Raw genomic sequence first — 18349 nt, 5'->3', positions numbered from 1 at the left:
ACTGGGATGCAGCCGCTGGGGTCTCCCGGGCCGTCCGGGGAACATGCCCCCCCTTCCCCTCGGGAGAAACCGCACGGTGCCCAACGGGACCCCGGGAGACGGGACCTGGCCACATTCCAGCGCAAACCTCGGCCGTGGCTTTCCCTTTAACGGGATTATAAAAGTGCAGACCTCGTTTAAGCACACAGTAAATGAATGGGAAACGATATGTGACTAAATAGTTGAAATTTGTTGCCGTGTCTTCTTTGATTCGCCTAATTACACGCTTTACTGCCGCCTTTATGGAGCCGTTGCCTAAGGTAGCCACCCCTTTCTGCCCACCTCTTCGCTAATGGCTCAGTCAAAATGCCACGTGGCCACGTTGGCATTCAGTTTGAAAACTGCTTCCAAGCCCGCGGACCTGTGCACCCTGCGGTGGGGCGGGGGGGGCAGCTCTACCAGCCTCCGGGGTGGCGCTTTAAGAGCCAGTGGTGAGCATCCTTCGGGGCCCTGACACAAAGGACATCGGGCCACTGTCCCCTCTGCCACCCCGTCCTTCCTCCACCAAAGACAGCGCAAGAGAATGAGGGGGGAGACCCACCAGGGCAAGGACGATGTCACACACGCAGCACCCAGGACCGTCCTCCGCTTCTCGGGGAGAAAGGGACGCACGTGGAGGGCGGGCCTGGGCTGCGGCCACCAGCACGGGCGGGAAGCGCTGAGCTCCAAGGGGCCCCTGCACAAACCCGCCTGACTGGGACTCAAAGGCTGAGTGATGACATGAACAACGGGCTAAAAGACAGAGACTGACCAGGGACCACGGGGGACCGTCACCCGAGCTCACTCTCCTCCTCTTGTCCCCCGGAGAGGACAAACTCAAACCCTCCGCCTCAGAGCATCGCTGTGCAGGTCATGTAATCTTTGAAGACAATTGCATTGGGCAGGTAGTGCTCTGAGGTCACACAGACGGTCACGCAAATGTGGTGAGGAGCCAGAGTGCAATGCAGTGTCGTGTTCTGTGACACTATTTAAGAGGTCACCCTTAAGAGTAAGGGACACAGGCCTGGCTGGCGTGGCTCAGTGGATTGAGCACCGGCCTGTGAAACCAGAGGGTTCCTGGTTCGATTCCCAGTCAGGACACATGCCTGGGTTGTGGGCTAAGTCCCCAGTAGGGGGCGCACAGAGGCAACCACACAGTGATGTTTTTCTCCTTCTTTCTCCCGCCCTTCACCTCCCTAAAAATAAATGAACAAAACTTTAAAAAAGAAGAGTAAGGGACACACACATACTGGGGTCTGTCCCCTTGTCCCCACTGGCTATTGACAGATGCAGGAACCAAGTCTCCAGAGGAAGTGAGATTATTTAAATTAACTCAACTCGATGGACGGTCCTTTCTGTCCTCTTTTAAAGAAGAGGCCCACAGTGGCCCCACTCGGTTTATTTTTTTATTTTTAACCCTTACCTGAAGATATGTTTACCAATTTTATTTTTTCTAGGGTTTTATTTATTTACTTTTACAGAGAGAGGAAGGGTGGGAGAAAAAGAGGGAGAGAAACATCGATGGGCAAGAGAGACATCCATCCGTTGCCTCTCACACACCCCCGACGGGGGACCCACCCCGCAACCCAGGCCTGTGCCCTGACTGGGAATTGAACCCTCGACCTTTCAGTGCACGGGACAACACCCCAACCCACTGGACTACCCGGCCAGGGTCCACTCCATTTAAAAACAGTTCAGTCACTTCACACCCAGTTGCTTTGGCCCTCAGCTTATTTGTACCTCGAAAGTGGCAAGTCCCACACTGACACTCTAGCAGCCAGGGGGTCGGCATAGACGCGAAATCTCTTTGCACGGAGCAGAAGGGGGGCCCTCACCGCCCCCTTTCAAGAGGGAGGGTGGGGAGGACGAGGGCTTGTGCCTGCCCCGCGTCTCTCAGGGGCTGGAGGTGGGACCCCAGGGCCCCCCACCCCAATGCCACACCCAGCTGGGCCTCTAACAAATGCAGGGAGGCCCCTGGGAAGCCACCGTGAAGCGAAGGTTGTCGCCCGTGTGGGTGTGGATGGAGGAGCTGATGGGCGCACCTAAGGGGCCCGGAGGGGCACGCTCACAGCAGGGTGGGGGTGGGGAGTGAGTCTGGAGCGTCAGTCGCCCGCTGGAGGGGACTGTTGAGCAGCCTGGGTGCTGGGCGTCTGTCTCCAAGGGCCTGAGGGGACACGTCCTCCCTCCCTTGCCACGGAACCATGCAAGGGAGCCCTGCCAGCAGCCACTGACCCTGCACTTGGGTTCAAGTCCTTCCAGGAAGTCCAGGGAATCAGGAGTCAGACAGAAGGACCAGCCTGACCTTCGGGGGCTCAGGGCACGCACAGCAGCCCCGCCGGGCGGGGGACAGGGGGGGGAGTCTCAGCTCCCTTTGCTCCTCCACTGGCTGCCAGAGGCCGAGGCTGCCCCTTCTGAGTGGCAGAAGGGCCAGACCAGGGTGGGGCCCACTGAGCAGGGGGCAGGTGGGTGCAAAGGGCCTGAGTGGCCACGGCCTGGCCTGCTGAGGGCTGGAGACGTGGGGGGCCTCCGCCAGGGCCCCGCCCTGCCCCCACTGCAGCCTTGACCCTCACCCCTCAGAGGACACGGCCTCCCGTCACACACACACTCGGGTACCCACACTCATACACACACCGCCGCAAACACTCGTACACTTACACAGTTACACACTCATACACAACGCACACACACATACACACATACACATTCATACACAAACTTATACACATTCACACTCACATGCAAAACACACACACACTCATATACACCTGCACACTCGTACACACATGCACACCCTCACATATGCGGTCTGTCCAGAAAAAATCCAGCATTGCTAATGTAACAGGAACAATTTGCACAACATTGATGTCACCTGGCACCAAGGAGAGTGGACTGGGATGCGCAGGTAAGAACAGTGATGACTTCACTGTACTAGTCAGTGAGGGCTGTAAACGCCGTTGAGTGAGTTTTTGTACTGTGTGGTTGTCGAATTCAAGATGACTGAATGAGTAGCACAATAAATCTGCCTCAGATCTTGAATTAAGCTTGAACATTCTTCCACTGAAACTATTTGGATGATTCAGAAGTCCCCAGCTACAGACAACCGATGATTGGTGGCTTCATCGGGACAATGTGCCCACTCACGCATCACGTCTCTTGCAGAGTGAAACATCAAATGTTTTTTTTGGTGAAACATCAAATCGCCCAGGTGATCAGCCCTCCTACAGCCCAGATTTGGCGCCCTGGGACTCCCAGCTTTTCCCAAAGCTAAAATCAGACCATTGATGGTCTGAGATTTTAGATCATCGATGCTAAGAAGATTTCAGACCATCAGTGAGATTCAGGAAAATACAACGGGGCAGCTGATGGTGACTGAGAGAACTGTGTGAGGTCCCAAGATGTCTACATGGAAGGGGACTGAGGCGTCATTGTCCTATGTACGAGGGACTCACCTGCTCTGGGTGCCAGCGTAGGGTACAGGAGACATGGGAGGTGAAAGGCGAGGCCGGCGGGGGGTGCCTCACGGCCTCCCAAGGGGCGAGGAGAAAAGCCACCAAAAAGCTCTCCACTCCTGGAGACAAGCACATCCCCGTCGGGGTTGCCACCCCCCAGGCAGACATACTGGACACCCCACGGGTTTGCCCAGCAGACTCAGCAACAGCAAGGGCTGGACGGCAGGTCCTCTGGAGGGCAGGGGCCGCCGAATGTCACCTGCACCTTTGCTCCAGAAAGTCACTCAGGGTGGGATGGCGCAGGGCCTCCCCACCACATGGTGCAGTGCACGGCGGGTGCCCACCTGCGGTCCCCTGGCTGTGCCTGCTCTGCACTTGGCTCCACCGAGAAGCGCGGCCCCACGAGCCCAGCCCACAGGAAGCCGCTGCAGGGCCAGCAGAGGTCTGTGTGTCTGGGCGGTCTCCTCCCCAGCATGGTGGGGACCAGGAGGCCAGGAGGCCAGGGGCCCAGGGGCTCTCTGGAAACTGGAGACTCATCCCCCACGCCCAGCGGTTGCGTTCTGGCGGGCAGTCACAAGAAGTGGGGACACGGGGACTCAATGTGCTGGACTGGACAAAATTGGAACAAAATTGGAAGGCATGACTGGACAGAAAGAGACTGCATGGACGGACGGGCGGACTCCCAGGAAGAGAAAGCAGAGGGGAGGGGACCTGGGGAAGACACACCACAAGCTGGGAGCCATGCCCCAGACACAGGAAGTGCAGGGAGCCCCCAGAGAGGTGGGCGCACAGCAGCCACGGCACGGGGGCCCCAGGAAGGGAGGCTGCTGGGCCAAGGGAAACGCAGGGGTTGCAGGGACAGGTGACGAGGTCAGAACAGGACAACCGAGTCAGTAACCCTGCTCCCAGGGGCCTCCCAGCCCGGTCGGCTCCGATTCCGGCCCACAGAGCCGACCCGAAGGCAGAGTCAGGAGGCCATCTAGCGGCGGGGCCCGGTGGGGCAGCAGGGGCCGCGGAGGCGCCTCCTGGGGGTGGGGGCAGGAGGCAGGCAGCCACCTGTGCTCAGCAGGGATGCTGGTGAGCGATGGAGGGGCGGGGGAAGGGCGTGGGGACCCCAGCAAATTAGAAAAGGGTCCCAAGGGTGACCTAGGGTGCCTGGCCAGGTCAGGCAGAGGTGGGGCTTGGGGCCTCTGGCAGGCCCCTCTGGAAAGGGAGGGAGCCAGCTGGTGTCTGGAGTCCCAGGAAGTGGGAGGGGTGGGGAAGGGAGAGGAAGGGGCTCCCTTATCCAGGTGCCTCACCAGTGCCCTTGTGGCCAAAGCAATAAATAGAAACCGCGGTGGAGTTTTGCCCAGACTCCCCGCCCCCACCCACCCAGGATGGTGGGGGCTGGGGGTGGGGCGGGGAGTCCTCAGACACAGTGGTCAGGGGCAGGGCTTTCAGTGCACCCTTATTTCATTCCTGAGGATTTCCAGACCCCAGGCCAAGAGCAGCGCCTTGCCGGGCGCCCCAAGCCGGGTTCTGGCTCCCCGCACCGCGCACAGGCCCCTGCCGGCGTGGCTGGTCTGAAGTCCCTGCACGCGCAGGTCGCCTGCCCGGGGACACATACCTCCCCTCTGCCTCTGTGCACCAGCGGCAGCACCGGGTCCCTGGCCTGGGGCTGGGCTGGTCAGGGAGGGAGAGTGAAAAAGTTGGGGGGAGGGAAGGGACTGGGGCCAGGCCAGACGCAGGGCTGCGGCAGGGGAGGGTGAGCCAAAGGCCGGGGGTCCCCAGAGCCCCATCTCTGCGCGCTGAGCCCCATACAGGCCGGTCCTCCTGGGTCCCGGCCCCTGGCAGGCCTCGGGGCTGCTTACCCTCCGTGCTCAGGGTGGGTGTTCTTCCCGGCACTTCGATTCACCACTCACAGGTCAGAAAAAGCTGGAAAGGTGGGGTGGGAAGCTGGGGTCAACCTGGGGGGCACTCGGGCAAGGCCCGGCTACATGGCTCTCAGCAGGTCCCCTTCCTCACCGGCACCAAAGCGGTCGTCTGCCAGCGGGCCTGCCTGGGCGGCTTTGCAGGTCCCATTGTGCCGCGGCCCCAGCTTCAGACCTGGCCTCTCCGGCTGCATGCGGTGGGGCTGGGTCCAGGGACAGCCCTTAGCGCCACCAGGGGACAGTGAAGGGCCCGCTGTCTCAGGGCCAGCATTTCCACCCCACGCAGAGGGCCCTGACTCAGTGACTTATTCCAGAACAATTCCCGTGAGAGGGGAGGGCATGTCCTGTGGAGTGGGGGGGGGGGGCTAGTTTTATTTTTCTGCTTTCATGGGACTTTTTCTCTGAAAGGTGCATGGGGGTGAGAACAGCAGTGTTGCCAGCTCTGACTGCCAGGCCCTCGTCTGTCTGTCCGTGCAGATTCCCCTTCTGGCCCCGGCGCCGGCTCCCCTGCAGGGCTCCACGGAGAGCCAGTGCCTATGACCTGGAGGAAGCCTGAACCCCACACTCTGCTCGTCCCTGGCCTGCACTTTGCTCAGATCGATCGATCGTGGGGGTGGCGTGTGCAGGGCCCGCTCCCCGCTGCCCCCAGGCACCGTGGGCCTCTGCCCACCTCACCCCGGGCACCAGCCCACACCCCTCCCCCTGCATTTCTGCAGGCTGGGTGCAGCGCCCAGACCCTCGGGGCCCAGACTCGGGTCACTGTACCAGCTCCTGAGCACACCACAGCCAGAGGGTTAAAAATGGTGCATTCGCTGAAATGCAGGAGAGGGGCCATCTGCCCGAGTTTTCCTGGGGCCCTGAGAGCACTTTGAGTGTCAGGGCTCTCGGTCGTGGTCAGGAAGGACACCCCTCTGTCCAAGGACACTCCGAGACACTCTGTGTGGAGCAGGCAGGCAGACCCGGGCTGCACGCTCCAGTCTTGGGGAAAATAAAAACATTTACATAAGACCCGGGCAGCTCTGCCTCTCCGACTGGGGGGGAAAAGACTTGTCTGGTGGTCCAAGCTGGTTCAGGGGTCAGGTTGGGTGGGGGGGTGTCTAGTCTGGCCTTTAAAAACTTAAGTTGGTTTTAACTGAAGCACCTACCATTCTGGAGGCAGTGGAGGGGGAATGGGGAGACCTGCAGAAAGCGGGGTGCCGGCTGGCAGTCCAGGCACCGGCCGCCTCCCTCACACCCACCCTCCTCTCTGGCAGAGGGTTTTTTTTCCCCCTCCTTTTAACTCGGAGCCTTCAGGTGAAAATAAAGCACCAGCAGCCACAGAAAAAAAAATTCTAGTCTTTTTTAGGGTTAACATCAGAAGAGAAAGAAGCTTGCGTTGCTGTGGCCAATCAGATACGCCCCTGCCAGCTATAATATAGTACCGAAGGCAGGCTCCCGCACAGGCTCCCTCGGCTTGCTACCATTTAAAATCAGACTCTTTTTGTCTTTGATTGCTGTCTCCCGCCCCAACTCCGATGTGCTCCGTTATCAGCGACCAGCAGCAGCCTGCCGCTCCAGCCCCCGTCTGGGTGGGGATCGGCCGCGAGTCCCCCGCGCCGGCGGCGGCGGCGGGCAGGGTTCTATAGAAAGAGAAAGAGCCAGGCGGCGGGCGAGCGAACCAGCGAGCGAGGGAGCGAACGAGGGAGCCAGCAGCCAGCCAGCCGCCCAGCCAGCCAGCGCGCCGGCGAGCCAGGCAGGGGGAGCGCACTCGCGCACACGGACCCGCGCGGGGACGGCTGGGGAGTCGCTGGTTTCCTCGGACGCGATGCTGCTGGTGGTGAAATGCCTGCTGGTCGCGCTGGTCTCCTCGCTGCTGATGTGCTCGGGGCTGGCGTGCGGACCCGGCCGGGGGTTTGGGAAGAGGCGGCACCCCAAAAAGCTGACCCCCTTAGCCTACAAGCAGTTCATCCCCAACGTGGCGGAGAAGACCCTGGGGGCCAGTGGAAGATACGAAGGGAAGATCTCGCGGAACTCGGAGCGGTTTAAGGAACTCACCCCCAATTACAACCCTGACATAATATTTAAGGATGAGGAGAACACCGGAGCCGACCGGCTGATGACTCAGGTAGAAACCCAGCACCAGGCGTGGAATATGTCGCGAGCAAGGGGGCTCTAGGGGACCGGGCAGCTCCAGACTTAGCGTGTTTGCTCTGCGGGCGGATAGCTCCGCGACTTCACCCTGGCCTTCCCCACCCACCTGCCTGCCGGCCATCCCTCCCTCTTCCTGGAGGGAATGCAGGTGAAGGGTCCAGCTGCAGAAGTTCAGGGTGGGGGCGGGGAGGTCCACGGGAGACCTGGTCCAAGGATGGCCCTGATTTGATCGCTCCAGCTGGGATGGCCTTCACGCCGTGCCTCAGCTCTGGCTGGTCACTGGGGGAGACCTTCACTGGGGTGGGGGGGTGCGTCCGTCCTTTCCAAGTTTGGGGTGGACATGGAGGGAGGGGGAAGAAATCCCCCACAAACAAGGACTGGCTTCCAGGTCCCTGGACAGATGTAGCATCAGACGCCTGAGCTCCCAGGCTCCCTTCTCTGGGCTTCTCTCTGCCACCCACCCCCCACCTGCCGCCGCACGGCCCCGGGAGGCCCTCCCTGGGAAGAGCCCGGTGGCCTTCCGACCACAGGGCTCTAGAGGCTGGGGGCTGGTCCCTGGCCACGTCACACAGTTCTGCTGAGACTCCCTGGCGGCAGTTGTGCCCATCAGGGCGAATGTATCGATATTTCTTTAAGGATGCGCTTTCCTGCTCCCCGCCTGGTACCTGAGGGGAGGGACTTGGAACTTACTGGCGTCGCATCGGTCCAGCTTTCAACCTGCTCGCCTGGGGACTAGGGAGGGGGCTGGAGAGAGGAACCAAAGCAAACGCGCGCCTGCCCGCTCTCCCTCCCCGCTGCCGCTGGAGACCGCGGGCTGCCAGTCTCCCCGCCCAGGGTGGGCTGTCTGAAACTCCGCGCACGGAGGACTGAAGCTAGAAATGGATTTCCTGGCGAATATAGGTCAACATCCTTTTTATTGCCCTATTAAAATATTCAAGCCCTACCTTTAGGGCTAGGAGCGCGCCGCGGCAGCGCAGCTGATGGAGCAGCGCTGAAGGGGCGCAAGGGCCGGGAGGGTGGGGGTGGCGGGATCCAGCCGCCACCTCCGGGCCCTCTGCGCGCAACCAGAGCCTGGCCTGGCTGCGGAGCTGAGCCTGGACGAGGGCGGGCAGCCGGGGAGCCGGGGGAGGAGGGGAGCAGAAGACAGGGCCCTTCGCGCTCTCTCTCTCTCATCTGGCCTGACCACCTTAAATCTGGACCTCGAGTGTGGCCGCGCGCGCCGGTGCTCAGAGCGGCGCGAGCTGCGATTAACTTTGCGCAGGCCTCGGGGCGCCCAGCGCGCCGCCCGCGGCGGACAGTCCTCCAGCTGTCCGGGGCCCGGACCCCGGGTCACCCTGCTCCCCCGGGAGGGAGGGGGCCTTCTCGGGGTCTCTCGGAGCCAGGGAGCAAGAGGGAGAGGTTGGAGCAGGCGGGGGGGCGGAGACACCAGAGATCCCCGACCGGGAGGGGTCAGCATCCACCCCGGAGTGCGCGGTGCCGACGCTGGAGCGGGGCCCCGGCCTGGCCGCGGAGCTGCGAGCTCAGAGCCGCGCGCCCAGGCAGACGCATTCGGCTCCACTTACTGCGGGCCGATCGATCCCGCGGCTCCAGTTTCAGCGCACGGGGCGGGCTGCGGCCGCCCCTCCACGCGCCCTGCGCTGGCGGCCCGGGCTCCGAGCAAGGCCCCGACGGCCCGGGTCGCTGCGCGGGGGCGCGGAGGCCGGTGCCTGGGCCGGGGCGCAGCGCAGGCTCCGCTGCCTCCAGGCCTCCAGGGCCTGGGAGCCCCGCCGGGGACCCGCGGCCCAGCGCCCCGCGCCGCGCCACTCTCGCCGCCGCGTGCGCGGGCAGCATTTGAACTTCTGACCTTCTGTCAACTTCCCTCAGACGAAGAAACGAAAACAAATACTTTTTTTCCTTGGGCAGTGGCTCTTCCCTGTACCCAGGACAAAAGGACGGGGGAGGGGCAGCTACCGTAGGAGTGGGTAGGGAGAGCCAGGCCTGGATGGATCACAGCCCCCCCATAATGTCCCCCCAAATCGTCGGTGGCGAGGGGGCAGCCTGGAAGGTGCCCTTGGTTTATCCCTTCCCGTGCTTCCTTCTGCTCTGATTCCACGAGTGGGGGGGCGGGGCAGTGATTGGGGAGGCAGGTGAAGACCGTGGGTGGTGAGGGGCAGGGCTGGGGTGAAGGGGTGAAGCAGGGATCTCCTCCCAGGCCAGAGGAGGTCAGGGCTCCTCCGGGAACCCGCGCGCGCTGGCCCCTCAGTTCGGACGACCACCGGGACTCGGGGCTCAGGTGCTGTCCCTCCGCCCCCATCCCGCCGTCCCTCCGCCGCTCTGTGCGCCTCTGTCTCTCCAACGTGACTGCGGCCCGAGTCCCTCAACCATGGCAAGACCGTCCCCAGTGGAACTTTGAGAGCAGCTCTGGAACGCAGGAGCTCCTGGTTAATATTAACTCCGCGAGGGGGGAGCGCAGACTGACGCCCTGTCCCTACAGGCCGCGGATGCCCGGCGGGGTGCCGGCGGCCGGGGACTCGCAGGGGCCCGGGGGCCGCGAGGGGCTGGCCTGAGAGGGCTGCGAGGGCATCGGCCTGAGACGCCACCATGAGTAGATTTCTGGGTGCGTGGCAGCCCTGGGGCACCGCGCTCAGGTGTGGGTTTAAGGAGTGTTTTCCTGTTTTGATGGGAGGGGTCTGGTTTTCCAGAGTAGGGAAGGAGCTGTGGGGGAGTGTGCATAGGGACTGGGGGGGTCTCTTTTGAAGTTGAAGTACCCCTCCCCCGCGCTGGGGAAGCCCTTGGGCCGCGGGCAGTGAAGGTCCGGCTCCGGCGCTGGGCGCCCAGCGTCTGCGCAGACGGGGGAGGCGGCGGGAGCTCAGGCGAGGGGAACCGCTCGGCTTCCGCGACACAAAGCGGCCGAGCGGCCCCGCTGGGCTTCACGGTGGCTGCACAGAGTCGGGCTTGATTCGCGGCCCAGGACCCAGTGAACTGATGGCCCGCCCGGGCGCAGCGTGTCCTTGCAGCCGCCGGCCCAGGCCGCGCCGGGGGGCGCCGGGGAGGGCGAGGAGGCGGGGGGGGCGCGGACTTGGGCCTGCCTCAGCCTGCGTCCTCGCCTGGGTCGTCCACCTCTGGCCCAAGTGGCGCAGCTCGCGACGTAGGGGTGGTCCTGGGTCCTCCCCATCCTGCCCTCCCCGCGCCCCCTGCCATGGGGGTCGCCGCGGAGAGCTCCAAGTGCCCCCGGGAAACCGGCGCTGCGGTGGGATGGGGGCGCGGGACTCCGGGAGTGTGCGTGTCCGCTCTGTGCGCCTGCGCCGCCGGCTCCACATCCCGGCTCTTCGCTGACCCTGGTTTACTGATTGATTTTCATGTAAAACGCGTTCAGTCTTCAAGATGACCTCGCTCAGAGTCTGCCCTTCCGACTTTTTCTTTTTCTTTTTCCTTTTTTTTTTTTTTTTTTTTTTTTAAGAAAAGGGCTGTCAGGCCCAGAAACCTGCGAGCGCTGACCTGTTACCCCGGGCGCCCCTCCCCCATTTGTTGGATGTTTAACTCTACAACCGTATCACTGGGTTTTATTGCTGCCCCATACACAGGGCTTTTCCTGTGGCGCAGTCTGTCCCATCCCCTCCTGCAAGGGCGCCCCCCTCCACTCTTTAGGAAATGAGCCCCCCCCCCCCCGCGGTTATCAGGGTCCTGGATGGGGCCGCCTCTCCAGCGCAGTGCCTGCCGCCGGCAGGAGGCCAGTCCCTGCCCTCTGCGGACCTCACCTTGAAATTGTCGCCCCCCCCCCCTTGAGCCGGCCTCTCCGGGGGATGCCCCCGCGAAACATTGCCACTGCCCCCTCTTTGACATCCCGCACCCCGTAGCGGGTACGCGTCCAGAGAGTTCTGTGGGGTGGGGGTGGGGGGGCAGCCCACGACGCACACACTCGATTCAGCTGTCTTCAATGCTCCCCCCGCCCACGCGCGTTTGCCCGGGACCCCAGCTCCGCGCACCCTGGTGTGCGTCCTGCCTGTTCCTTCCCTGACTCCCCCAGGCAGCCTCCCTGTGGGTGCGTGTTGGGGGGGGGAGGTGAAGGGTGGTGTCCAGAGGGAGACTCCCCCAGGCGAAGGGCTCCCAGGCCTCAGGCTTTTTTGCTGGCTCCCCATCCCCCACCCTCCCGCCCTACCCCCTCCCTCCCTCCCTCCCTCCACCTCTGAAGTTTGCTCTTCAAACTTGCCGGACACCATTCTGCGCCTCCGCGCCGGGGCCAAGAAAACAAGAGGGGGAAGGGAACAGGTTAAGGAAAACAAGAGACACAATCAGACCACAGAAATGCCGGCAGAAAGAGTTCTGCGGGGCAGAGGAATGTGGCCGCCCAGATAAAGGCTGTTTGTGGTCCGGCCGAGGCCCGCGCAGAAAATCATAACTCGCCTGGCCGCCTTTCACTGCCGCCTCTCCCCGCCCCTCCCGCCAGGCTATCAGCTTCCCACCTCCTTCTCCACCTTAGGCTTCCTTCTCACCTCAGATAGGCACAGGGCAGGAGGGAGGGTCTGCAGATAAGGCAAGGCTTTTAGCTCTTGAAGAAGCACAGTGTGATTTGCTCGACTCCTGCAGAGTCGCACCCTGGGCCTCTCTCTGGCCTCCAGGTGAGGGAGTGCGCCCAGGGAGAAGGGCGGAGCCCCGCACAGGTGCAGGGAAAGGGGGCCTGCAGAGAGGGCTAGGGTGGGGTGGGGGGCACCTTGCGGAAGGAGGGAGGCACAGCCAGTGGTACCCCAGGTGGGTTCTCCAGCCTGTGTCTAAACACACACACCCACAGTTCGCTTGTTTCCAAAAAGTCTCATCTGCACCCCAGGCCGGGGTCAGGGCTCTGCAGGGTTAGGACTCAGAGACAGGCCCACCCCCCTGCCCCGGTCCCAGCCCGAGGCCACCTCCTCCAAGCCAACTGGGCTCCTTCCAGGCTCATTCTCCCACTTCTCTGCTCGGCCTGGGTCCTCCAGCCCGGGTCCTGGGGAGTCGTGTGGTCGGATGCCGATGTCTCCACTCCCCTCTCCCCACAGAGATGCAAAGACAAGTTAAACGCCCTGGCCATCTCCGTGATGAACCAGTGGCCCGGCGTGAAGCTGCGGGTGACCGAGGGCTGGGACGAGGATGGCCACCACTCAGAGGAGTCACTGCACTACGAGGGCCGCGCCGTGGACATCACCACGTCCGACCGAGACCGCAGCAAGTACGGCATGCTGGCGCGCCTGGCGGTGGAGGCCGGCTTCGACTGGGTGTACTACGAGTCCAAAGCCCACATCCACTGCTCCGTGAAAGCAGGTGAGTGCCAGAGGCCTTCCCACAGCCGCCCGCCTGCCACACACCCACGGGGTGGCACCTGTGTGCCCCTTGGCTTGATTGGAAGCAAAGTCAAAAAATGGGGAGGGGCACTGAGGGCCAGCGAAGGGAAGAAGGTGGACGAGGATGGACCATGTTTCACATCCTGTGAGGCTCGCCCCTGGCCAGGAATCGCACCCGACCCTCAACGCCTGAGGCCCTGTGAGCCCCATGCCCAGGGCATATGGCCTCCTGAGCCATGCCCACCCCCACCCCACCCCCCTCCGTTTCCGGAACCCCACTGCAGGTGGTGGAGACAGGGAAGAAAGATGGGGGCGCTGTCCTGTTGCAAGACTGCAGCCCCTGTGGTCAGCCAGGTCTGGCCTCAGCCTCCCTTTCATTCAGGGCTAAAGCATCAGCGGCCCCACCAGTCCCCCGCCCCCCCCTCCTGCCTGCCCCAGAACAGGAGGTTCTGTCCAGGACCTAAACCCGGTCGCCTTGCCCCTCCCCATGTGCGCCTGTGGATTCTAAACTCACTTAACTCCCTGGCTAAGCCTTTGGGGAGAGGCCTGGTAGGAGGTAATAAACCCAGCAGTCGCCACTTCCAACATCTGGACGCCGCAAGCCCAGAAGCCCCTGCCCCGCTCGTTAGGAGCCAGCTGGGCTGCCCTGCTGCCGCGGGCAGGGCCAGGAAAGCGGAGGCTGTAGCTGCGGCCAGGCCATCCCGCCGCGCGCGCGCCCGCGCGCTATTTCCCTGGGCCTGCAACGCCGCATGCGGTCGCTGGCGAGGAATCGCTCTGAAAGGAAGGCTTTACGCCCACACGCGCGAATATCTCAACTCGCCGACTGTTTGCGCCACGTCTCGGTCTCAGCATAAGTTGGCGCATTTAGCAAAACAGTTCACACTGAATTCCGGAGGAATCGTGTCTCCCCCCCCACTCCCCCAGTTTTGCCTATTTGCCTTCTAAACTGTATTTTGGTAGCAGATGTAAGTAGAAAAACACTTTTTAAAGTGTCAAGACACACTTCGTAGATAAAGAAAATAGTGGCTGCCTTACACAGCAGAAAGAAAAGGAGTGTGGGGGACGGTGGGGAAGGACTCTCAGTTTTGGAGAAGAGAAGGAGGCGCCCCCGCTTCGCGCGTCTCTGCCAGGGACCGGCTTCTCGCTCCCCCCCACCCCGCGCCCCTGCCCCGTAACTGGGAGCGCCCTTCCCCGCACCTTGCGACTGTGCTCGAGTGTGCGCGGTCACTCTGGGGCCACCCCTGTCCGCGGGGTCGCCCTTGGGGGGGGGTGCCCCTGGCGGGGTGGGGTCCCTAGAGGTCTCTTCGCAAATGAGCAGCGGTAATCCGGCCCCAGGACCCTTCGGGGGAGCAGACCCCGGCCGCACAGAGCTGCTCATTGGCATTCCGCGCACACGGGCCGGGGCGCAGCGCGCTGCGTGTCAAGCAGGGTCGTGCGACTGGACGACTCCGGCCCGTCTGCGTCCAGGGCCGCATTCCGGGGGCTCCGGCGGGCCTCCCGTGGCCAGGCCCGCACTTCATGCCGGAGAAACCGATGAGAAGATTAAAAACCCTCTAATTCCAGCAGGAAGACTCTTTCTCGCGATCTCTATTTGCAAAAAGCCTGATCCCAGAGATTGGAATGCAAAGAAGACTGGGGCCTCCGCGCCCCTCCGCCCGGCCCCCCGCGCGCCGCCCGCTCCGATCATTGTCCTCGGGACAGAGAGCCACCGAGGGCTCGAGAAAGCGCGTCGTCAAGGGGCCTTGAGAACGCGGCGGCTTCCAGCGCTGTAGCGGGGCCCGCCATTTAAAATTCAAATACACGTCTTGAGAGGTTGGAAGAGAGGCCTAGCTGTGCAAATAGTGCTTGCGAGGCCCGGGCTTCTGGAGGGCCCGCGTGTGAACGCGAGCGGAGGGGGGCGGGGGGGGCGGGGGTGGGGAGGCGGTGCACCTGAGCAAATAGGGAGGGGGCGGCCGGGAGCCCCAGGGGCGAGAGGAGACGTGGAAGTGTCCCCTCTTCCGAGAGCGAATCCCTTCCAGCGCGGCCATCGCAACCACAATGCGGGGCCCTTTATTGGATTTTAATGGGAAAATCCACACAAGCCCCGGGTTTTCACACCTCGGCCGGTTCTCTGGAATGTTTGTCCAGTTGCTACAACTACTGCAGCTATTTTCCACCCCCGCCCCCGTCCCCCGAAACACCCACACCGGAGGCCCCCCGGCTGGGCGCTGGGGGCAGGCGCGCCAGGGGTCCCTGCGGCGCAGCCGGGTGCTGGAGCGCGGTGGGGGTGGGGAGCGGGGGGTGGGGAGCGGGCGGGAAGGCGCCCGAGTGAGCTCAAGGAGGCTTCCCGAGGAATCCAAGTGGAGAGCAAATACCTTCTGAATTCGTGGCGAAGCTGGGTGTGTACTGAGCGCGGGGGTGGGGGAAGGAGCGGGGCCGGCCAGCCTTTATCACCGCCCGCTCGACCCTGAAAGAGTCGTGAAGGAATGTGTCTGCGTGTGAAGTTTGTCGCCCAGGCGGTGGGGCTCCAGAAGGGAGGCCTTCGTCCGACCAACCCCTAACCTTCCCCCCGGAGCCGCGCGCATCCCCGTCGGGGCGCGCGGCACGCCGAGCGCGCGCCGCTGCCCACACGCGCCTCTGCCTCGGGATTCACCGTCCTGTCCGCTCTTCTTTCTTCCTCCCCGCAGAGAACTCGGTGGCGGCCAAGTCGGGCGGCTGCTTCCCGGGCTCGGCCACGGTGCACCTGGAGCAGGGTGGCACCAAGCTGGTTAAGGACCTGCGCCCCGGAGACCGCGTGCTGGCTGCCGACGACCAGGGCCGGCTGCTCTACAGCGATTTCCTCACCTTCCTGGACCGCGACGACGGCGCCAAGAAGGTTTTCTATGTGATCGAGACGCGGGAGCCCCGCGAGCGCCTGCTGCTCACCGCTGCGCACCTGCTCTTCGTGGCGCCGCACAACGACTCGGGCGTGGGGCGGCCGCCGGGGGGCGCGCTGGGGCGCCGGGCGCTCTTCGCCAGCCGCGTGCGGCCTGGCCAGCGCGTGTACGTTGTGGCCGAGCGCGGCGGGGACCGCCGGCTCCTGCCAGCTGCCGTGCACAGCGTGACGCTGCGGGAGGAGGCCACGGGCGCGTACGCGCCGCTCACGGCGCAGGGCACCATCCTCATCAACCGGGTGCTGGCGTCGTGCTACGCGGTCATCGAGGAGCACAGCTGGGCGCACCGGGCCTTCGCGCCCTTCCGCCTGGCGCACGCGCTGCTGGCCGCGCTGGCGCCCGGGCGCACGGACCGCTGCGGGGACGGGGACAGCGGCGGCCGCGCCCCCCAGCCCACGCCGGGCGCGCCGGGGCCGGCGGACGCGTCGGGGGCGGCGGGCGTCCACTGGTACTCGCAGCTGCTCTACCAAATAGGCACCTGGCTGTTGGACAGCGAGGCCCTGCACCCGCTGGGCATGGCGGTCAAGTCCAGCTGAAGGCCGGGGACGGGGCGGGCGGGGAGCGCGGGGTGGGGGCGGTGGGGGGGGCAACAGCAAGATACAGCAAAAGACACACGGAAAAAAGCGCACGGAATGAGACGTTAATTATCATAATAATAATAATTAATAATAATAATAATAATAAAGTAGGACAGCCCAAAGTAGACTACAAGGAAACCAAGGCCCTGGGGAAGTTCTGGCATCGTGTTTAGTTCGTTTATTTTTTATTTTTTATTTTTATTTTTTGTTATTGTTTTGATAATTTTTTTCCACCTCTCCTGGCTATTTATTTGTTGGGTATGAATAGATGTTTTAAATAATATGAACCGGACCTTCAAGAGCCTTAACTAGTTTGTTTCTCGGATAATTTATTATTGTCGTGTGAACTGTACTCACAGGGGGAAAGAGTATTTTGTGAGGCCAAGCGACCCGCTCAGAGTCTATTTTTCTACGCGTCCCCGGCCCTGCCTCTCGGAAAGCCGCGCACTGCGCGCCCCGCCCTCGTCCACCGCCGCCTCTGCCCCTCGGCCGGTGTCCACTAAGACGCGCTTCGTGGGGGCCCACAAAGTCTATTTTTATACACAGAATTGTAAATTAGATTTTCTTGAGAGATCAATACTGAACTGAATTACATTTCATTTTTGAAATAGTGTAAAATATGAAAATATATTATTTTTAATTTAACGAATTTCCAACGTCACCGCCGTCTCCTCTGATATCTCCCTGGTGTGATCTTTGCTTCGTCGTCACCGTTTTGGCCACATTCTTGGAAGTCAAGACTGTTACACACTCACGCACACACTTTCCCTCCTTCCTCTTCCTCCTCCTCCTCCTTCGTCTTCTTCTTTCTCTTTCTGGACAAACTGGAAGATCTCTGTTATTTTTAACTTCAAAGAATTTATTAGAAAATGATATTTTTTAAAAGCGCACATTAGCAATGAGCCCACGCGGACGGAGCCTGTAGTTTGTGCAGAGATAAACAAGGATGTTTTGCATTAATAAATTCAGAATAACTGCTGTAAATTTACTAAACTGTATTTTTGAATATTTTGTAATAGTTTTATAGAAATAAAACGTGCCACGCACAGGCTGGTCAGTAAGTAAGAACTGAGAACTCCTGTCGAAAACCTTTCTTTGTACCCGGTCCTCCCCCCAACCCCCCCCCCCCCCATTTAGACCATTGCTTATGCTGTGAATTCAGGTCCACACAGGTGCCGATTTTCACCCCTGCAGAGGCCTCTGCTCTGTGACCATCTTCCCATACCCCACAGCTTGGGGGTGCTGTGCTGGGTACTGTGGGCGCCCCCTCACCAGCACAGCTGACAGGTAGGCCCGGAGAAGGAGGTGGTGGCCCAGGGGCCGTCACCTGCGGCTTCCTCTCGGGCTCCTGGTCGTGACTGGACCTTGCTCCGGGGGCTTGGCCAAGCCGAGTGGAGCCTCACTTTGGAGAGCTGAGTTTTCTGGCCTTGTTGGAGGGTCCTTCACTGCTTTGTCAACTCTCGGGGGGCCTCTAAAGGGGGCCCCCCAGGAGAAGGCAGGATGTGGATCTCTCTGGACCTCCACCGTCTTTCCTCAAGGCTCCCCTTGGGCCCGGGCAGGCCCACAACGTAGTGAGTGTCCAGCTGTCCTCTCCAGCTCCAGCCACTGAGGTCTCGGGGCCATGCTGGTGTCAAGTCTCACTCGTCTGTCTGGAGTGGTTGCTGAGCATGGACTTTTGTCCCTAGGGTCCAGCTCGGTGTCAGTGGGTGCTTGTGTCCGTGGGTCTGGGGGAGGAGACCCTCTGCGCTTGCTGCCCCGCCCAGAGGGCTCTGCCCTGGGCGGCCATAGCTTTCAGGAGGCCGCTGCCACCCCGGCTCTGTGCTTCCAGCTCCGGCGTCTGCACAGCCAGGCGTTGCTGGGGCGGCTGTGCAGGCGGCTCTGGAGACAGGAGCAGAATGGGACTGGCCGGTGTGTCTGGAGAAGCTGCTCCCGAGGCTGGGCCTGCGTCCCCTGGGGGCTTCTGTGCCGAGGGTCTGGCATGGTTTCTCCAGGGGGCCGGGACCCAAGTGCACGGTGCTGGTGCCGGAGGCCTGCGGGCATACTGGGTGCACCCGGGGTCGG

General features: G+C 62.3%; 1 protein-coding gene across 1 annotated transcript; it reads left to right on the top strand.

Annotated features, from left to right (window-relative positions):
• Window positions 1-6869: 6869 nt before the first annotated feature.
• Window positions 6870-16253, top strand: SHH (sonic hedgehog signaling molecule). The gene is made up of 3 exons (XM_037131961.2): window positions 6870-7481; window positions 12517-12778; window positions 15465-16253. The coding sequence occupies exons 1-3, from the start codon at window positions 7182-7184 to the stop codon at window positions 16244-16246; spliced, it is 1344 nt and encodes a 447-aa protein (XP_036987856.2). The 5' UTR covers window positions 6870-7181; the 3' UTR covers window positions 16247-16253.
• Window positions 16254-18349: the final 2096 nt, after the last annotated feature.

This window comes from Artibeus jamaicensis, unplaced genomic scaffold (genome assembly GCF_021234435.1).
Source record: "Artibeus jamaicensis isolate MK-2021 breed Jamaican fruit bat unplaced genomic scaffold, CSHL_Jam_final contig_718, whole genome shotgun sequence".
Lineage (NCBI taxonomy): Eukaryota > Metazoa > Chordata > Mammalia > Chiroptera > Phyllostomidae > Artibeus > Artibeus jamaicensis.
This window is presented reverse-complemented; position numbering and strand designations above follow the sequence as displayed.

Bases quoted from the DNA above. Each gene is read 5' to 3' on its own strand.
- SHH (XM_037131961.2), top strand. From the start codon at position 7,182: ATGCTGCTGGTGGTGAAATGCCTGCTGGTCGCGCTGGTCTCCTCGCTG. The intron at 7,482-12,516 runs GTAGAAACCCAG...CTCTCCCCACAG, and splicing joins CCGACCGGCTGATGACTCAG to AGATGCAAAGACAAGTTAAA. The intron at 12,779-15,464 runs GTGAGTGCCAGA...TCCTCCCCGCAG, and splicing joins CCACTGCTCCGTGAAAGCAG to AGAACTCGGTGGCGGCCAAG.